Source organism: Dryobates pubescens, chromosome 5 (assembly GCF_014839835.1).
Source record: "Dryobates pubescens isolate bDryPub1 chromosome 5, bDryPub1.pri, whole genome shotgun sequence".
In the NCBI taxonomy this organism is placed as follows: Eukaryota; Metazoa; Chordata; class Aves; order Piciformes; family Picidae; genus Dryobates; species Dryobates pubescens.
Window position 1 is genome coordinate 46534055 of NC_071616.1, and position 16479 is coordinate 46550533.

Here is a 16479-nt window from a genome sequence, read left to right on the forward strand (position 1 = left end):
CAATTCTCTTCAGGTCGTCTTTATTGCTGGTATTGACAGGCCACAAGATTAGGAAAGAAGGATACAAAGATAAGTCAGGAGAATTCTTCAGTAAGGCTGAGCCTTTCCTAACTTTTCTAGGTTGAGCATTGTTTCCATATAAAATATGAATAAGTTAAGAAAAAAATTCCTCAGTGAAAAAGTGCTGATGGGCAAGATGCCAGGCTTGGAAGAGAGAGTCAGGAGCAGAGTGAGATGCTGTGGAGGGGTGAAAATCTGCAAAAGACTGGCTTCTAGTGAAAGGAGAATGACTGCTGCACGTGGTAATTGTTATAGAATGGCTCATGCTGGAAGGGAGCTCAGAGCTCCTCTGCCCCAACCTCCCCACCATGCCCAGGGACACCTCTCAGCTACACTCAGCTGCTCAAGGCCTCATCCAGCCTGGCCTTCAGCACCCCCAGCAAGGAGGCAGCCACAGCCTCCCTGGGCAGCCTGGGCCAGAGTCTCAGCAGCCTCCTGCTGAAGAACTTCTTCCTCAGCTGCAGTCTGACCCTGCTCTGCCTCAGCTTCAAACCATTCCCCCTTGGCCTGTCTCCAGACCCCCTGATGGAAAGTCCCTCTGCAGCCTTCCTGTAGGGTTCCTTGAGGTCCTGGCAGCAGCTCTGAGGTCCCCCAGAGTCTTCTCCTCTGCAGGCTGCACAGCCCCAGCTCCCTCAGCCTGTCCCCATAGCAAAGGTATTGAAGCCCTTGGAGGATTTTTGAGAAAGGAAGGTTCAGCATGCCCAGAGCAGACAGCTTATGGCTTTCTTAAGGAAAAGAAAGCTCAGGTCAGAGGTGGTTCATATATTTAGCAATTAAGAAAAGAAAATCTTCCTTCCCCTGAGGTCAGTAAATCCCTGCTTCCTTCTGGGCTTTTTCCTTTTGTGATCAGCATGGAGAAAAAAGGTATTTTGAGCATCCCCTCCTTAAGGGAACCTCTCAGGTGAGAGTACAAAGAGAATAAGAGGACTAAAAAGGGTTTAATAAATCAATTTTCATCTGTTCTCTGGCAGTGACCCTATTATGTGCCTGCATTAGTAGAAGAGCTTTTGAAAGTGTTAATTACTCTTTTTCTGCCAGAAATCTACCGAAATTGGTGTAATTATTTTTTCCTTCATTCTCATTGGATGTTTGTGCAATTTGTGAGAGCCTTTTGCCTTGTCCTCAGTGGCAGCAGCAGGGTATTTGCCATTTTCTGTGTCTGTTAGCATCAGAGGAGTTAATTCCTTGGCATTCCTGAGTCCAGGAGGAGAATGTTCTACCCTGGGCACAAACTCTCATGTTCCTGCTTCTGTTGTGGTTTATTAGCTTTTTGTGACTTCTTGGTCCCTTATACTGGCTCTGCTTCATCATTCCATCATCAGTCTTTTCTCTCTTAAGTCCTTCTCAGCACCTGCTCTCCCACACTTCACTGTAGGCATTTTCTCCCCATTTATCCTTTTTTTCCCCCCCAGGTGACTTGTGGCTGTGTACATCCTGTTAGAGCAAACGTGTATGCTTCATTTTTCTCCTCTTTGTACATTATTAATGTCTCTTTCCCTGTCAATGAAATAGATTCATCTGATGCACTTCTAGAAATACTGGAGCTAAGTAAAAAGTGGGATAAAGGCTGTTTCTGGTCACCCATCCTATCAAATGTGTGGGCTATTTCCACCACCTCCCTGGGCAGCCTGTGCCAGGCTCTCACCACCCTCATGGGGAAGAATTTCTTCCTAACATCCAGTCTGAATCTCCCCATTTCTAGTTTTGCTCCATCCCCCCCAGTCCTATCACTCCCTGACACCCTCAAAAGTCCCTCCCCAGCTTTCTTGGAGCCCCCTGCAGATACTGGAAGGCCACAATTAGGTCACCTGGGAGCCTTCTCCTCTCCAGGCTGCACAACCCCAACTCCCTCAGTCTGTCCTCACAGCAGAGCAGCTCCAGCCCTCTGCTCATCCTCGTGGCCCTTCTCTGGACACCTTCCAGCCCCTCCAGATCCTTCCTGTCCTAGGGGCTCCAGAACTGGCCCCAGAGCTCCAGCTGTGGTCTCAGCAGAGTGGAGCAGAGGAGGAGAATCCCCTCCCTGGCCCTGCTGGCCACACTTCTCTTGCTGCAGCCCAGGCTCTGGTTGGCTCTCTGGGCTGCAAGTGCTCCGTGCTGGCTCTCTTGGGCTTCTCATCCACCAGCACCCCCAGGTCCTTTTCTTCAGGGCTGCTCTCAAGCCAGTCCCTGCCCAGCCTGTATCAGTGCCTGGGATTGCCCTGACCCAGCTGCAGGACCTTGCCCTTGGCCTTGCTGAACCTCATGAAGTTGTCATGGGCCCATCTCTGAAGCCTGTCCAGGTCCCTCTGGATGGATCCCTTCCCTCCAGCTGTCAGCTGCACCACACAACTTCTGTCATCAGCAGACCTGCTGAGGGTGCACTCAATGCCACTGTCCATGGTATCAACAAAGATGTTAAACAAGCCTGGTCCCAGGACTGATTCCTGAGGGACTTCCCTTGGACATGGACATCCAACCTTCCCTCTTGACCTTCAGAAGCAAAGTTGCTTCTTTGGTTTTGAGAGCAATTGGCAATGCCTTGGTATGATAAAAATGAGCAAATGTTTCCCACCAGCCTCTTTGTCCCTACATTGCAGAGTAGCAGTCCAGCTGAAATCAGATTCATGTTGCAAAATCATTGTAATGCATTCAATATTTCACAGCTTACAACCATCTGATTGTAAGTAAGAAGCACTTGGGGTTTTGTTTAGTACACTGCTGCACTGGATAATGACTCTGCAATAACAGTGGGTAAGTGATGCTGTTACTGATAGTATCTGCTCATAGGAATGCTTGTTGTTGATCAGAGCATGAACCTCACCTGCATTTCTGTAGCTGCTGTTCAAAGACATGTGATCTGTTCATGGCACTGGTGTGTCTGCCTATTGAAGAGCATCATTCTTCCCTGCCTCTTGCACAGAGTTCGCTTCTTGCTGGGTGGACGTCACGGAGAGTTCAAGTTTCTCCCTCCTGCTGGCTATGCTCCCTGCTATGAGGCATTGCTTCCAAAAGAGAAGATGAAACTGGAACCAGTGAAAGAATACAAGAGAGATTCTGAAGGAGTGAGGGATTTGCTGGGTACAACACAATTTCTTTCCCAAGCTTCCTTTATCCCTTGCCCAATAGATACCAGTCAGGTAGGTTACATGTGAAATAAAGGGGTTATAAAATGTGCCTTAACACAATTAAAATTCACAGTACAAAAAACCAAAAACCCTAAGGTAGTTTGCCCCTTTCTTAGCAGTTCATCATTTAACTGAACTAAATGATCTTGGACCTACAAAGTGTGGTAACTGGAACCTCTTCTTACGTGCTGAATTCTTCTGCTCTTTTCTTAGATTGCTCTTCCTTTTCATCTCGAAAAGATCAGGGACAAGCTAGCTGAAAATATCCACGAGCTGTGGGGGATGAATAAAATAGAACTGGGCTGGACATATGGCAAGGTATGTTTTGAATGACCTGGCTGGGTGCAGACACCTGCATTAGGTTAATTCTGCTACCAGAAAAGCTGGACATGAAAGTTGAAAGGAGCATTTGGTGGTGGTCTGCACATTGCTAACAACAGGCAAACGTGCAAGCTGGCAGGAGACAGTGGCACTAAATGGTGATCAGGAGACAAATGTGGGATAGAACTAACACATTTTAGTACTACAAGTAATTCACCATTTGAACAAAGATGGTAATGGGGAAACAGAGGAGCTGGACAGAGATGGAAATCTACTGGAAGTCATATGAGTGTGAGTAACCCTCAATTAACTCTTTGGTTACTCTTCCTGTTGGGAATCAAACTGATCATAAAATCATAGAATTGTCAGGGTTGGAAAGGACCTCAGGGATCATCCAGTTCCAACCTCACACGAGATCAGGTTGCTCAGAGCCACGTCCAGCCTGGCCTTAAGAACCTCCAGGGATGAGGCTTCCACCACCTCCTTGGGCAACCTGTGCCAGTGTCTTATCACCCTCATGGGGAAGAACTTCTTCCTAAGGTCTAATCTAAATCTCCCCTCCTCTAGCTTGGATCCATTCCCCCCAGTCCTAGCACTACCCAACAGCCTAAGAAATCCCTCCCCAGCTTTCTTGTAGCCCCCTTCAGATACTGGAAGGCTACGATAAGGTCTCCTCCTGTTGCCTTGGCATTCACCCTTTATGTCTTTGTGAACATGAATGAGGTCACCCCTCAGGCTCCTCCTCTCCAAGCTACAGAGCCCCAGTTCCCTCAGTCTCTCCTCGTAAGGAAGATGTTCCACCCCCTTCATCATTATTGTGGCTCTGCACTGGACTCTTTCAAGCAGTTCCCTGAGGTCCTTCCTAACTGAAGGGGCTCAGAACTGGACACGGTCTCCCAGATGCAGCCTTAGCAGGGCAGAGCAGAGCGGGAGGAGAACCAAGTGAATGTTGTAAGATTTTGAATCAGAATGTGTCCAACAGATCAGGTAGTGCTCTGTGCAGCACATATTGCTCAGGCATTCAGCAGAAATGTTCACTGAGTTTCCAGGTTTGCTCTCTCGTGTGTTCATGTAGAACACATGAAACAGCTCTGGTTTGTCTGACTTCATTGCTTATGGAGGAGCACTTAGAGTGTGCATCCTAAATCAATAATGAAAAAGTTCATTTCAATAATGATGAGCAACTCACTGAGCAGAGAGGACTGCTGTTGTTTACAGTGCCCTGGTGACTGCAGAGAATTCACTGATTTCTGGCTCTGATTCTAGCTTGCATCTGCTCTCAGAGAATGCTCTGTGCTGCTTTGTTGCAGATCCGGGATGATAACAAAAGGCACCATCCCTGCCTGGTGGAGTTCTCAAAATTACCTGAGACAGAGAAGAATTACAATCTGCAGATGTCAACTGAAACCCTCAAGTGAGCTCTAATTACTTTCAGAGAAGTGGGGTTTTAGCAGTTGTTTCCCAAGCACTGCATGCTGTTGTAAGATCTGAAAACGTTGCAGGAACGCATTCAGAGAGGTCTAGAAAAACTTTGCTCTGCAGAGCTGAAAGTATAACACCAAATCCTCTTGATGGAGTGATGCAGCCCCACTTCCAAGCCACAGCTTTGTAACTTGCTAGACTCTGAAAGTTTTCTTTATTGCTTTCCTGGGTTGTTTTTTCCCCCCTTTTCATTAGCTCTGTGTATTTATACTAACCCTAAAGTAATCTACCAGATGGGTGAACACTGGCATGGTCTGTTCCACTCTTGCTGTTTTGTTTCTGTTGGCAGAACCCTCTTGGCCCTTGGATGTCACATTGTCCATGCTCATCCAGCAGCTGAGGAAGACCTTAAAAAAGTCAAACTTCCTAAAAAGTATGTACCCCATGATTACTGTCACCTAGCAGCTGTAGCTACAGAAGGCACAGACAAAACATTTGCTGTGAAACCCAGACCCAGTATGGATTTACAGAGCATGTGCTGCTGTGCTTGTGCTGACAGCTGTGAGCACTGCTGCGTTGCTTCACCTTGTGGGGTGACTCACAGGCACACAGTCACGTGCTTAAACCACATGTGATGAGATCTCTCTTACTTGATTGTAGAAGAGATGCTGTGAAGTCAGAAGCAATGGTTCAGTGCTTTTCTGTCTTATAGCAAAGAAAGTGAATGTACCTGATGGTAAACTGGACTATACCTTTTAAAAAGCAGATTGAGATTGGATGTGAGGAACAAGTTCTGCACCAGGAGGCTGCTGGAACACTGCCACAGGTTGCCCAGGGAGGTGGTTGAGGCTCCATCCTTGGAGATATCCAAGGTCAGGCTGTGAGCATCCTGATCTGGTGGAGGATGTCCCTGCTGACTGCAGAGGGGGTTGGACTGGATGACCTTTTGGAGCTCCCTTCCAACCCAAGCCATTCTCTTACAATTTTACCTATAACTTCTGTTTCAGGTTGTCCCTTCCCTTCCCCTCCCTTCCCTTCCCCTCCCCAAGACATTTCCAGCGATATTATTAATGCATTTCTTTAAATAAGATTTACAAAGTCTCTAAAATGACTCTTGCAGTGTTGCCCATTGCTAAGGAATAGACATATGGAGATTTTTGCATCAAATGTAATCAGGTTTTTTTGCCTCGTTTGGTTTGGTTTGGTTTTGTAGCTAAACTGTAGAAGTCAGAGCTAAAATAGATGATCTTTTTTATTTAGTATTCTTTAGTAATCAGCCCAAAGATCAATCAAGGATCAAACCTGTGCTGTAGCCTTGTCTGTGGTGATTCTCTAGTCCTCCTGGGACAGATTAAAGCCCTGCCCAACAGCAAAGCCTGAACAGAGAAAGAGAGATTTGGACACTTGCCATTTAACATCAGTTTACCAACCCACAAGATGTCTTCTCTCCTTGAGCAGCTTTATCTATGAGGAGGAAAAGAAATAATTCTGTGCTGTGGTAGATGCTGATCTTGACCCAGCTGGTGGCATTAGTTAAAAACCCAAAGGGAAAAGGACCCTTTCTGCAGGCAATCTATCACAATGCTGTTTTGATACTGTGTTCTTCAATAACAGAACAAAACTTAGTCTGTGACCAGAGGAAGCAGCCTCAAGTTGCAGCAGTGGAGGTTTAGATGGGATGTTAGGAAAAATGTGTTCACCAGAAGGTTTGTCAAGCATTGGCCCAGGCTGCCCAGTAGGGTGATGGAGTCCCCATCCCTGAAGGTGTTTTAAGGATGTGTAGGTGTGGTGCTTAGGGATGTGGTGTACTGGTGACCTGGGAGGGCTTGGGTGTATGACTGGACTTGGTGATCTGAGAGGTCTCTTCCCACCAGAACAATTCAGTGACTCTGTGATTCTTTTCTGCATGAATTATTCTGACAGACAGAAATCATCTGGTGTGAGCAGGAGAGAGTCTGCCGATGTGTGAAACAGCAGAGCAGCCTTTCTCTGTGTGGAAGGGTTGGAGAGGGTAGTGTCTACTACTGGAGAACTGCTGAGCTCACTAACTGGAACCTCTCAACCTGAATGAAGAAGTGGGAAGAGCAATAGTGGAAATGGGAAAAGGCTAACAATCTTTACAGGCTGCTGTGTGAAAAGTGACCATGACTAAAGGAACAGAGAATAGTATTCATTTAGGAACTGTTTGGGGGTTTTAACACAGCAGCTGTTTAGGGATGCACAGATCTGGGTCACATTTCATTAGGTAGGGTGCAAGTAGGTGGAAAATGAGTTGTAGTCAGTGCTCAAATGCAATGCAGGAAGTGGGAGGGTAGGAGCCTGGCCAGTGGAGAGGGTCACTGACCTTCACCCAGTGAACACCACAGAGATCAGTGAAGTATCTTGGCGCTCTGTTTTCCCTTGTTGTCTTACAGTTACATGATGTCAAATGGATATAAACCTGCCCCTCTGGACCTTTCTGAAGTGAAATTGTTACCTGCTCAAGAATTTCTAGTTGACAAACTGGCAGAAAATGCACATAATGTCTGGGCAAAAGACAGAATAAAACAAGGATGGACCTATGGCATCCAGCAGGTAAGGACATCTTTGCCTCCATTGGAGTATGTGAAGAGGAAGAGACTTTATTGTGACCTGAAGGGAGCTACAAGAATGCTGGGGAGGGAAGTTTTAGGATGTGGGGTAATGGTAGGACTGGAGGTATGGATTCAGGCTAGGGGAGGGGAGATTTAGATTAGACCTTAGGAAGAACTTCCCCATGAGGGTGGTAAGACACTGGCATTGGTTGCCCAGGGAGGTGGTGGAAGCCTCATCCCTGGAAGTTTATAAGGCCAGGCTGGATGTGGCTGTGAGCAACCTGCTGTAGTGGGAGGTGTCCCTGGCCATGGTGGGGTTGAAACTGGATGATCCTTGAGGTCCCTTCCAGCCCTGACAGCTCTGTGATCTTCTGAAGAAGATGAGATTTTGTTTTCTAGAACATCAGTTGGGAGTGTTAAGTAAGTGGATGAGTACTGAATGTCATGTCTGTGATAGTTAGAGAGGGTGGGGAGCAGGAAAAGAAGCCTGGCCCATGGAGCTGTGAGTGGATTGTCAGAGCTGCATGGCTGGAGCTGCAGGGTGCATGAGGATGTTTCCATACTTCTCTTTCATTTCCCTCTTAAGGGTTACTACCCACTGGGCTCACATTCCTAGAGCTGTTCCTCACCAATATTGTTTCTCTCCTGTAATGCTGGCATTATTTCATTGTAGAAAGGCTTTGTGGTATTTCAGCAGAGTCCTTCTTGTCCCCCTTTCTGCCCCCTGTTCAGGACCTGAAGAACAAGCGGAACCCTCGCCTGGTGCCATATGCATTGCTGGACGAACGCACCAAGAAGTCCAACCGGGACAGCCTGAGGGAGGCAGTCAGGACCTTTGCAGGCTATGGATATAGCATTGAGCCCCCTGACCAAGACATAGGTATGGACCTGCAATAGGAATCGTGGCCTCCTTGGCCCTCACTGCTGGGGGAAGAGTACAAACCACTGAAACAAAGAGGGAAAGCAAAACATGAATGCCCTGGTGTCTGGATTAGTGGTAGTGTGGGTTTGCTGCAAATGGACTTTGTGCATCACAGGATCAGAGGATGTTAGGGGCTGGAAGGGACCTCTGGTGGTCTTCGAGTCCAAGCCCCCTGACAGAGCAGGAGCAGAGAATCCAGCACAGGTCACACAGAACACATCCAGACAGGGCTGGAAAGGCTCCACAGGAGGAGACTCCACAACCTCTCTGGGCAGCCTGCTCCAGGGCTCTGCCACCCTCACAGGGAAGAAGTTCCTCCTCGTGTTGTGGAACCTCTTGTGCTGCAGTTTCCATCCACTGCCCCTTGTCCTATCACAGGGCACAAGTGAGCAGAGGCTGTCCCTCTCCCTTCCTTCATGACCCCCAGCCCTCAGCTATTGATAGACATTGATCAGATCCCCTCTCCTCTGCAGACTGAACAGCCCCAGGGCTCTCAGCCTCTCCTCCCCAGGCAGTGCTGCAGTCCCTTCAGCAGCCTTGGAGCCCTCCCTTGGACTCTCTCCAGCAGATCCCTGTCCCTCTTGAATGGGGGAACCCAGAATTGAATGTAATATTCCAGGTGTGGCCCTACCAGGGCAGAGTAGAGGGGGAGGAGAACCTCCCTGGATCTGCTGGCCACACTCCCCTGAATGCCCCCTAGGACTCCATTGGCCTTCTTGGCCCCCAGGGCACATGGCTGTGTATTACTCAGATTTGAAAAGATTGGTTGTACTTCAGGATAAAATAATTCTCCAGGGGGTTTGGACTCAGTGATCTCTGGAGGTCCCTTCCAGCCCCTGACATTCTGTGATCCTGTGATACTTTCCATGAGTTTTTGGTTGAGGAAGATCAGGAGTGTGAGTGGACAGTGACTTTCATGTGGAAACAATGCAAGAAAGAAAACCATGCAGAATTAATTTGAAAGGATTTTGGCTAGGTTTGACTACTTCAGGTCAAACTCAGTTGTTGAGAAGCACTCAGGGAAGTGCTGCAAGTTCAGTAATGAAGTATTTTTTTAACATTTCAAATATGGGAGCAGAAATTTATGTAGAATTTTTTCTTTATACTTCCTCTACCACTAGAATTTTTTTCCCCACAAAAAAAACCCCCAAAAATCCAGGCTGAATCAAAAGTGATTTGATTCATCTTTTAAAAGCATTGTGCAGGGAAGGGTCTTGTTGCATTGCAAAGCTGCTTTGTTGCAGTGCAATGCTGCAGTGCTGCACTGCTGCATTTTATTGGGTTGCAGGGAGTCATCTTTCACTTCTGAGGTTTCCTGTAGTCAGTTTTGTGCTTGAGGCTCTGCACTGAGGGATACTTTGAAACATTCTGATGCTAAACCCTGGATAATCACTCATCCTGCAGGGAATGACCATGTGCTAGCCTCTGTGTGCTGGTTACTGCTCCTCCTGAAGCTAGACACTGGATAATCACTCATGCTGTAGGGAATGACCATGTGCTAGCCTCTGTGTGCTGGTTACTGCTCCTCCTGAAGCTGGACACTGGATAATCACTCATCCTGCAGGGAATGACCATGTGCTAGCCTCTGTGTGCTGGTTACTGCTCCTCCTGAAGCTAGACACTGGATAATCACTCATCCTGCAGGGAATGACCATGTGCTAGCCTCTGTGTGCTGGTTACTGCTCCTCCTGAAGCTGGACACTGGATAATCACTTATCCTGTAGGGAATGACCATGTGCTAGCCTCTGTGTGCTGGTTACTGCTCCTCCTGAAGCTGGACACTGGATAATCACTCATCCTGTAGGGAATGACCATGTGCTAGCCTCTGTGTGCTGGTTACTGCTCCTCCTGAAGGTTTCTAAGCACACAGTGGTAGATAATGGCTGAGTTTAGAGACAGAAAATACTGGAGGCAAATGAAAAGCTCAACAGTGGCATTTGTAGTTTCATCTAATTATAGAAGATTTAATTATTTCCTTTCTCTGCTTCTTTTCACAGCTGTCCAAACAGTGGAGAAAGTCAGCATTGACAAGATCAGATTTTTCAGAGTAGAGCAGTCTTATGCAGTGAAGTCTGGCAAATGGTACTTTGAGTTTGAAGCGGTGACGGGCGGAGATATGCGTGTCGGCTGGGCCAGGCCAGGCTGTCGACCTGACATTGAGTTGGGAAGTGATGACCAAGCATTTGTGTTTGAAGGAAGCAAAGTCAGTACATGTTTCTCTTTTTCAACCTATGAATGGGTGAGGCAGAGAGCCACAGGGTAGTTTTCCTCTCTATACTCCAGATAACTACTGGAATATTTTGCCTTAGTACAGAGATAGCTCTGAGCTCTGTTTCATGCTGCATGGTTTCTGCTTTTTTTGGTTCTGGTCACTGAAATGATGCTGACAAAGGTGTGCTGCTTTGTATCTATCTTCCAAGGATGTACCAAAGTGAGTCAGAGCTGTTGTAAGCATAAACAAAACACAGCATTCACTTTAGCTCTGTGGTACACAAAATAAAGCAAAGTTTCTTCAGTGACGGGAAGGAGAAGCACAGACCCAGTTTCCCTTTTCGGTCTTTGCTGCTTTCTCCACATTCTTTCTTCCCAAACTTGACTCCTAAAGGACCATAAGGATGCATGTGAGAAGTGGCATTCAGTGAACAGTGCATTATACCCAGGGTCTCCATTGCTGTTTGCCTATGACTGAAGTTAGGGTGCCTTAGTTTCCCTGTGTGGAATAACTAAGATAACAGTGGAATTAATTACCAGAAAACTGTGATCAGTACTGTTTGCAAATGACTTTGAGATCCTGGAAGGTGAAATGTTTGTTTGTTTTCCATTGGTTTATGTTGCTGTTTGGTTTTGATTTTAGCCTGGGTGTTTTATTTGCTTCCTTTTATTGTTTAGGGCCAGCGCTGGCATCAAGGCAGTGGATTCTTCGGACGAAGCTGGCAGCCAGGAGATGTGGTTGGCTGTATGATAAACTTGGATGACAAATCAATTATCTTTACTCTGAATGGAGAGTTGCTCATAACCAGTAAAGGTTCAGAACTTGCATTTGCTGACTTTGGAGTAGAAAGTGGTAATTTTCTTTTTGTTGTTAACAATGGCAGGAAAGCTGCTTTGCCATCATTTATTTGCCAGCTGTCTAGGAATGGTGCTTGAGGGCATGGTGTGGTAGCAGCCCTGGTCCCGTTAGATAATGGTTGGACTCCATGGTCTTAAAGGTCTTTTCCAACCATAGTGATTCTGTGAATGGCTTAGTAAGCTGGGAAATCATATTTCACTGCTGTCAGGCTGCCAGCTGTGCTATCTATAGCTTCATGGGAATCGATTGTGAGAGCACTTCTGTGGCACAAATTGATCTTCTCTTTTTTTTCCCTTTAGCCACAAGCAGTTATTAAGAGAATTTTAATAATCAGAGTGGGTAATTTTTTCTTGAGCATTGCTAGGCTCACTCACAGGATTGAACCTCCAGCATGAAGAATTTCCCAGAAGCTGAAAAATAGTCACTGGTTTGCTCACTGCAGCTTCCATGCACAGTGGTCTTGTCTGTGAAGGGCTGAATGAGTGCTCTGTGGGGGGAGACAAATCTTTGCAACACAAATTGAGTCTCATTTTGTTGGGTGGTTTTCTTTGTTTGGTTGGGGGGGGTGGTTATTTGTTGTGGGGTTTTTTCTCTGTACTGTTCATAACTTCTCTGCATTTCTTCTCTCTTGGGCTGTTGCTTTTTTGAAGTGCAGTGTCTGTGTGACTGTATTGGTGAGACAGGGAATATGTTCAAGCAGCTATGTTTCACTGTTTAGTTGACATTTTCTTTGGAGGAGTATCTCCTCCAATCAGTAGTAACTTCATGTCTGTTGGTAGTTGCCAGAGGACTTTGTGATGGCTCACTGTCCTTCTTGGGTCTGACCATTGACACAGGGTTTTTTAAAGACAGAGAATGAGGGGCTACCTGAAGAGTTCTAAAGGCTTAAAGTTGAAGTCTAGGAGAGAAAATGTCTCCTTTAGACATTGAACTGCTGGCTCTCTCCTGAAATTACTGCAAATTGTGTTTCTTGAGAGATGGAGGAATGATTAAACAGCCTTGCACTCCTTGCTGCACATACACAGAGACCAAAGGTTCAGTCATAAAACATGCCAGCATTGAACTGGGCTGGCAACAAATTCATAGCTACTGATGACAGAGTTTATGGAGATACCTGAACCTTGTCTCAAAAGTCCGCTGAAACTTCAGTGCCCTCAGAGAGCACACCTAGTATTTGTTAATAGCTTTGATCCAGCCCTCTGTCTCCCTCTTCCCAACTCATTGTATGAGGGCATGTTTTGCTTCCAGTAAATGACTTGAACAGATCTTGTTTTTTTCAAATCTGCTTGTCCAGAAAACTGCCTCTTGCCCTGACCTTTTGGCCTGGGTTTGACACAAATCTGCTGCTTGCTAACAACAGTTGTGAGGCTGAACGAGCGTTTAAGCGAACAGCGCAGTGTGTGTGATGCCCACTCGTTGCCTAAGTCCTTGGGCTGGGGGAGCAATTCTGTTGTACTTAGACATTAGTATTGAAGGTGTCTCTAAGGCTTTGATGCAGTCACCACTTCGTGTGCATTACTTGCAGGGGCTAGAGTTGAGTTCCCATTGGATGGAGCTGAAATGGCGCGCCGGTGCTCCCAGAATCAATGACCGCTGGCTTTGCTGTCGTTTCCTTAGGGTTTGTTCCAATTTGTGCCCTGGGGCTGTCTCAGATCGGTCGCATGAACCTGGGGATGGATGCCAGCACCTTCAAGTTTTACACAATGTGTGGCCTTCAGGAAGGTTTTGAGCCTTTTGCCGTCAACATGAACCGAGATGTCGCTATGTGGTTTAGCAAGCGCTTGCCGACCTTTGTCAACGTGCCAAAGAGCCATCCTCACATCGCGGTAAGGTTGTGTGCTGGGCAGCACCTGCTCACCCACTGCTTGCTTAGCAAGCTGAGGCATTAAACCCTCACTAAGACTTACTGTCAGCAGATAGTTTGTCATACAAATCTACCAAGTCACACTTAGATAGTTCCTGATGATCTTGTCGACCTCCAGCGTCATTTATGGCGCATTCAGAGGGATGCTCTGCTCTGCTCTGCTCTGGGGCTCACTGTGTCTTTGTGATGAGCTGCTTGAGACACAGGGGTTGTGAATTCTGACAAATGCTTCTGAGTGATCTTACATTTGTGCTCTTCTCTTTTTAAAACTTTCTCTACTATATATTTTTCTTTGAGATCTGAAAATTACTCAGCTGAAGTCAACATCACTGAAAATAATGCAATGTGGACCTGCTGCTTAGGGACCTGGTTTAGTGTCGACCCTTTGGTGCTGAGTCAGAGGTTGGACTGGATGAGCTCAGAGGTCCCTTCCAAGGAGATGTTTTCTGTGATTTAATTGTGAGCTACCCAGGGAATGATTTAGTCCTCTCACTGGAGGTTATTTAAATGTAGCTGTGGTGTCATGAAGTGAAATCTCATTCATTCGTGCTCACGATGCAGCAGTGATAGAAGAGGAAGAAGAAGACTTGTGGGTGCTGGTGTCAGGGAGTGATAGGACTGGGTGGGATGGAACAAAACTAGAAATGGGGAGATTCAGATTGGCTGTGAGGAAGAAGTTGTTCCCCATGAAGGTGGTGAGAGACTGGCACAGCCTGCCCAGGGAGGTGGTGGAAGCCTCATGCCTGGAGGTGTTTGCAGCCAGGCTGGAGGTGGCTGTGAGCAACCTGCTGTAGTGTGAGGTGTCCCTGCCCATGGCAGGGGGTTGGAGCTGGCTGAGCCTTGAGGTCACTTCTAACTCTAACAATTCTGTGATTCTATGAATTTGGCAACTCCCTACACAACCTACTCTAGAGCAGAACAGTATGTCCTATGCTTTGTAGGAAGTATTCCATATTAATATGTTCCACAATGACACCTTTGAATTCAGCATTTTCACTAGAATCCTTAGGCCATGTACTTCAATTTAGATGTGTAGCCTGTTATTCTTGGCTTTGAACATCTCCTCCTTAAACAAAACACACTTCACTGAATTGCAGCTGAATTAACTCAGCATTTTCTTCAGTTTATCAGGATCATTTCCAATGGATGTGTTCCTGTGTGGCCTGCCTGAAGTGATCCTGCTTTGGCAGGGAGCTTGGACCTGATGATCTCTGGAGGTCCCTGCCAATCCCTAACATTCTGTGATTGTGTATTCCTGCTTTAAAGGTTTTGAGATGTTCTATCACTGAGTTCAAAGCTACACTCCCTTTTTCAGCACAAGGGAAAATAGCTCAGAGTCCAGAATGATCATCTGAAAGAGTCCAGTTGGTATTTCTTTCTCCTCACTCTGGATGAACCCCACTGATTCTTGCAAAGCAGTTTTTCGGTGACTCAAAGTGAATGAAAGTAACAGAATAGGTTTGTTGAGTTGTTTTTATTGGAGTGTTTATTTAGTTATGTATTCATTCATTTTGAAATGCTGCATGGAGCAACTTGAAAATCTTTAGAGCAGCCAGGCTATATTGAATCTCTTGGTTTCCTTGCTCTTGAGGCTAGTGTCCCCTTCAGGGAAGAAGGTTGCATAGTTCTAAAAGGAATTCATTTCAGACATTTTCAGTTTACTCTTTAAATCTCATCATCTAGCTGCTGAATGCAAGTTTTCTGGGTTTGCCTTGGAACAGCACCATTTTGAAATGATTTCTTCTCATTTCTGTGCTCAGATCTGGAGGATTGATGGAACCATCGAGTGCCCACCTCGGCTGAAAGTGACTCACAAAACCTTTGGCACGCAGAACAGCAATTCAGACATGATCTACTGCCGGCTCAGCATGCCCATTGAGTTCCACTCATCGTTCAGCTTCAGCACGGGGGTGGAAAATGCCTCATCTGATCTCTACCAGAAAAGGTTAGGCTTGGGTTTAGTTACTTCATGCTCTCAGTTTAACTGTAGCACTTTCTGCTGGGCTGTGTCGTTGTACGCTCAAGCTTGTCTCGAGCTGGGTGTTGCACTGAGAGCCTGCTGGCATAGGATGCTGGTGCTGAGGTTGGTTTGTTCTTGGTGCTTTGAGGAAGTGTATAACACAGCTCTGCTGCAGAGTGCTCTGCCCAGATGAGAGAGGACACAAATCCAGGCTGGGTGCAGAGTGGGAGCAGCTCTGGAGAAAGAGACTTGGGGATGTTGGTTGATAAGCAGCATCCCAGGAGCCAGCAGTGCCCTCCTGCAGCCCAGAGGCAGCTGTGTGCTGGGCTGCAGCCAGAGCAGGGTGGGCAGCAGGGCAGCAGAGGGGATTCTGCCCCTTGGCTCTGCTCTACTCAGACCTCACCTCCAGCAGGAGAAGGATACACAGCTGCTGGAGAGAGTCCAGAGGAGGCCACAAAGATGCTCCAAGGGCTGGAGCAGCTCTGCTGTGAGCACAGGCTGAGGGAGCTGGGGCTGTGCAGCCTGCAGAGGAGAAGACTCCGGAACCTCAGAGCTGCCTTCCGATAGCTGAAGGGATCCTGCAGGAAGGCTGCAGAGGGACTTTCCATCAGGGGGTCTAGAGACAGGCCAAGGGGAATGGTTTGAAGCTGAGGCAGAGCAGGGTCAGACTGGAGCTGAGGAAGAAGTTCTTCAGCAGGAGGCTGCTGAGACTCTGGCACAGGCTGCCCAGGGAGGCTGTGGCTGCCTCCTGCCTGGGGGTGCTGAAGGCCAGGCTGGATGAGGCCTTGAGCAGCTGAGTGTAGCTGAGAGGTGTCCCTGGGCATGGTGGGGAGGTTGGAGCAGATGATCTCTTCCAATGTGAGCCATTCTAGGATTGTGTGACTGAAGAGGCTTCTGAAAAGGGGCATCACAAAGTTTTTAGCAGCTGCATTCCTTCCAGATCATTTGGATTTGCAAAGCTTTTTCAGCTGAGCTGTAAAAGCAGCTCAGACTCTTTTGCCCACTGGATTAGTGCTGATGTAGATTGTTGTGAATACAGCTCATTGCTGTTGGAAAATTGACTAATCCCTGCAAAGTGAAAAAGACTGGGGGGCAGAATTTTAAAGATAGAAGGTTCCACTGAGTTCAGCACTTTCCAGCACTTCCTTCATCATTAGTTAATTGCTGTAAATGTCTCTCTCTA

General features: G+C 47.0%; 1 protein-coding gene across 1 annotated transcript in view; it reads left to right on the plus strand.

The window, feature by feature from the left end:
* The window catches only part of RYR3 (ryanodine receptor 3), a 236232-nt gene that overhangs the window by 103167 nt on the left and 116586 nt on the right, over nucleotides 1-16479 (plus strand). Inside the window, exons 20-29 of the mRNA XM_054162126.1 lie at nucleotides 2960-3176; nucleotides 3378-3482; nucleotides 4796-4899; nucleotides 5257-5340; nucleotides 7322-7481; nucleotides 8213-8360; nucleotides 10400-10605; nucleotides 11292-11466; nucleotides 13090-13298; nucleotides 15097-15281. Coding sequence (XP_054018101.1) covers nucleotides 2960-3176; nucleotides 3378-3482; nucleotides 4796-4899; nucleotides 5257-5340; nucleotides 7322-7481; nucleotides 8213-8360; nucleotides 10400-10605; nucleotides 11292-11466; nucleotides 13090-13298; nucleotides 15097-15281 — 1593 coding nt within the window. The remainder of the gene's footprint in view (nucleotides 1-2959; nucleotides 3177-3377; nucleotides 3483-4795; nucleotides 4900-5256; nucleotides 5341-7321; nucleotides 7482-8212; nucleotides 8361-10399; nucleotides 10606-11291; nucleotides 11467-13089; nucleotides 13299-15096; nucleotides 15282-16479) is intronic.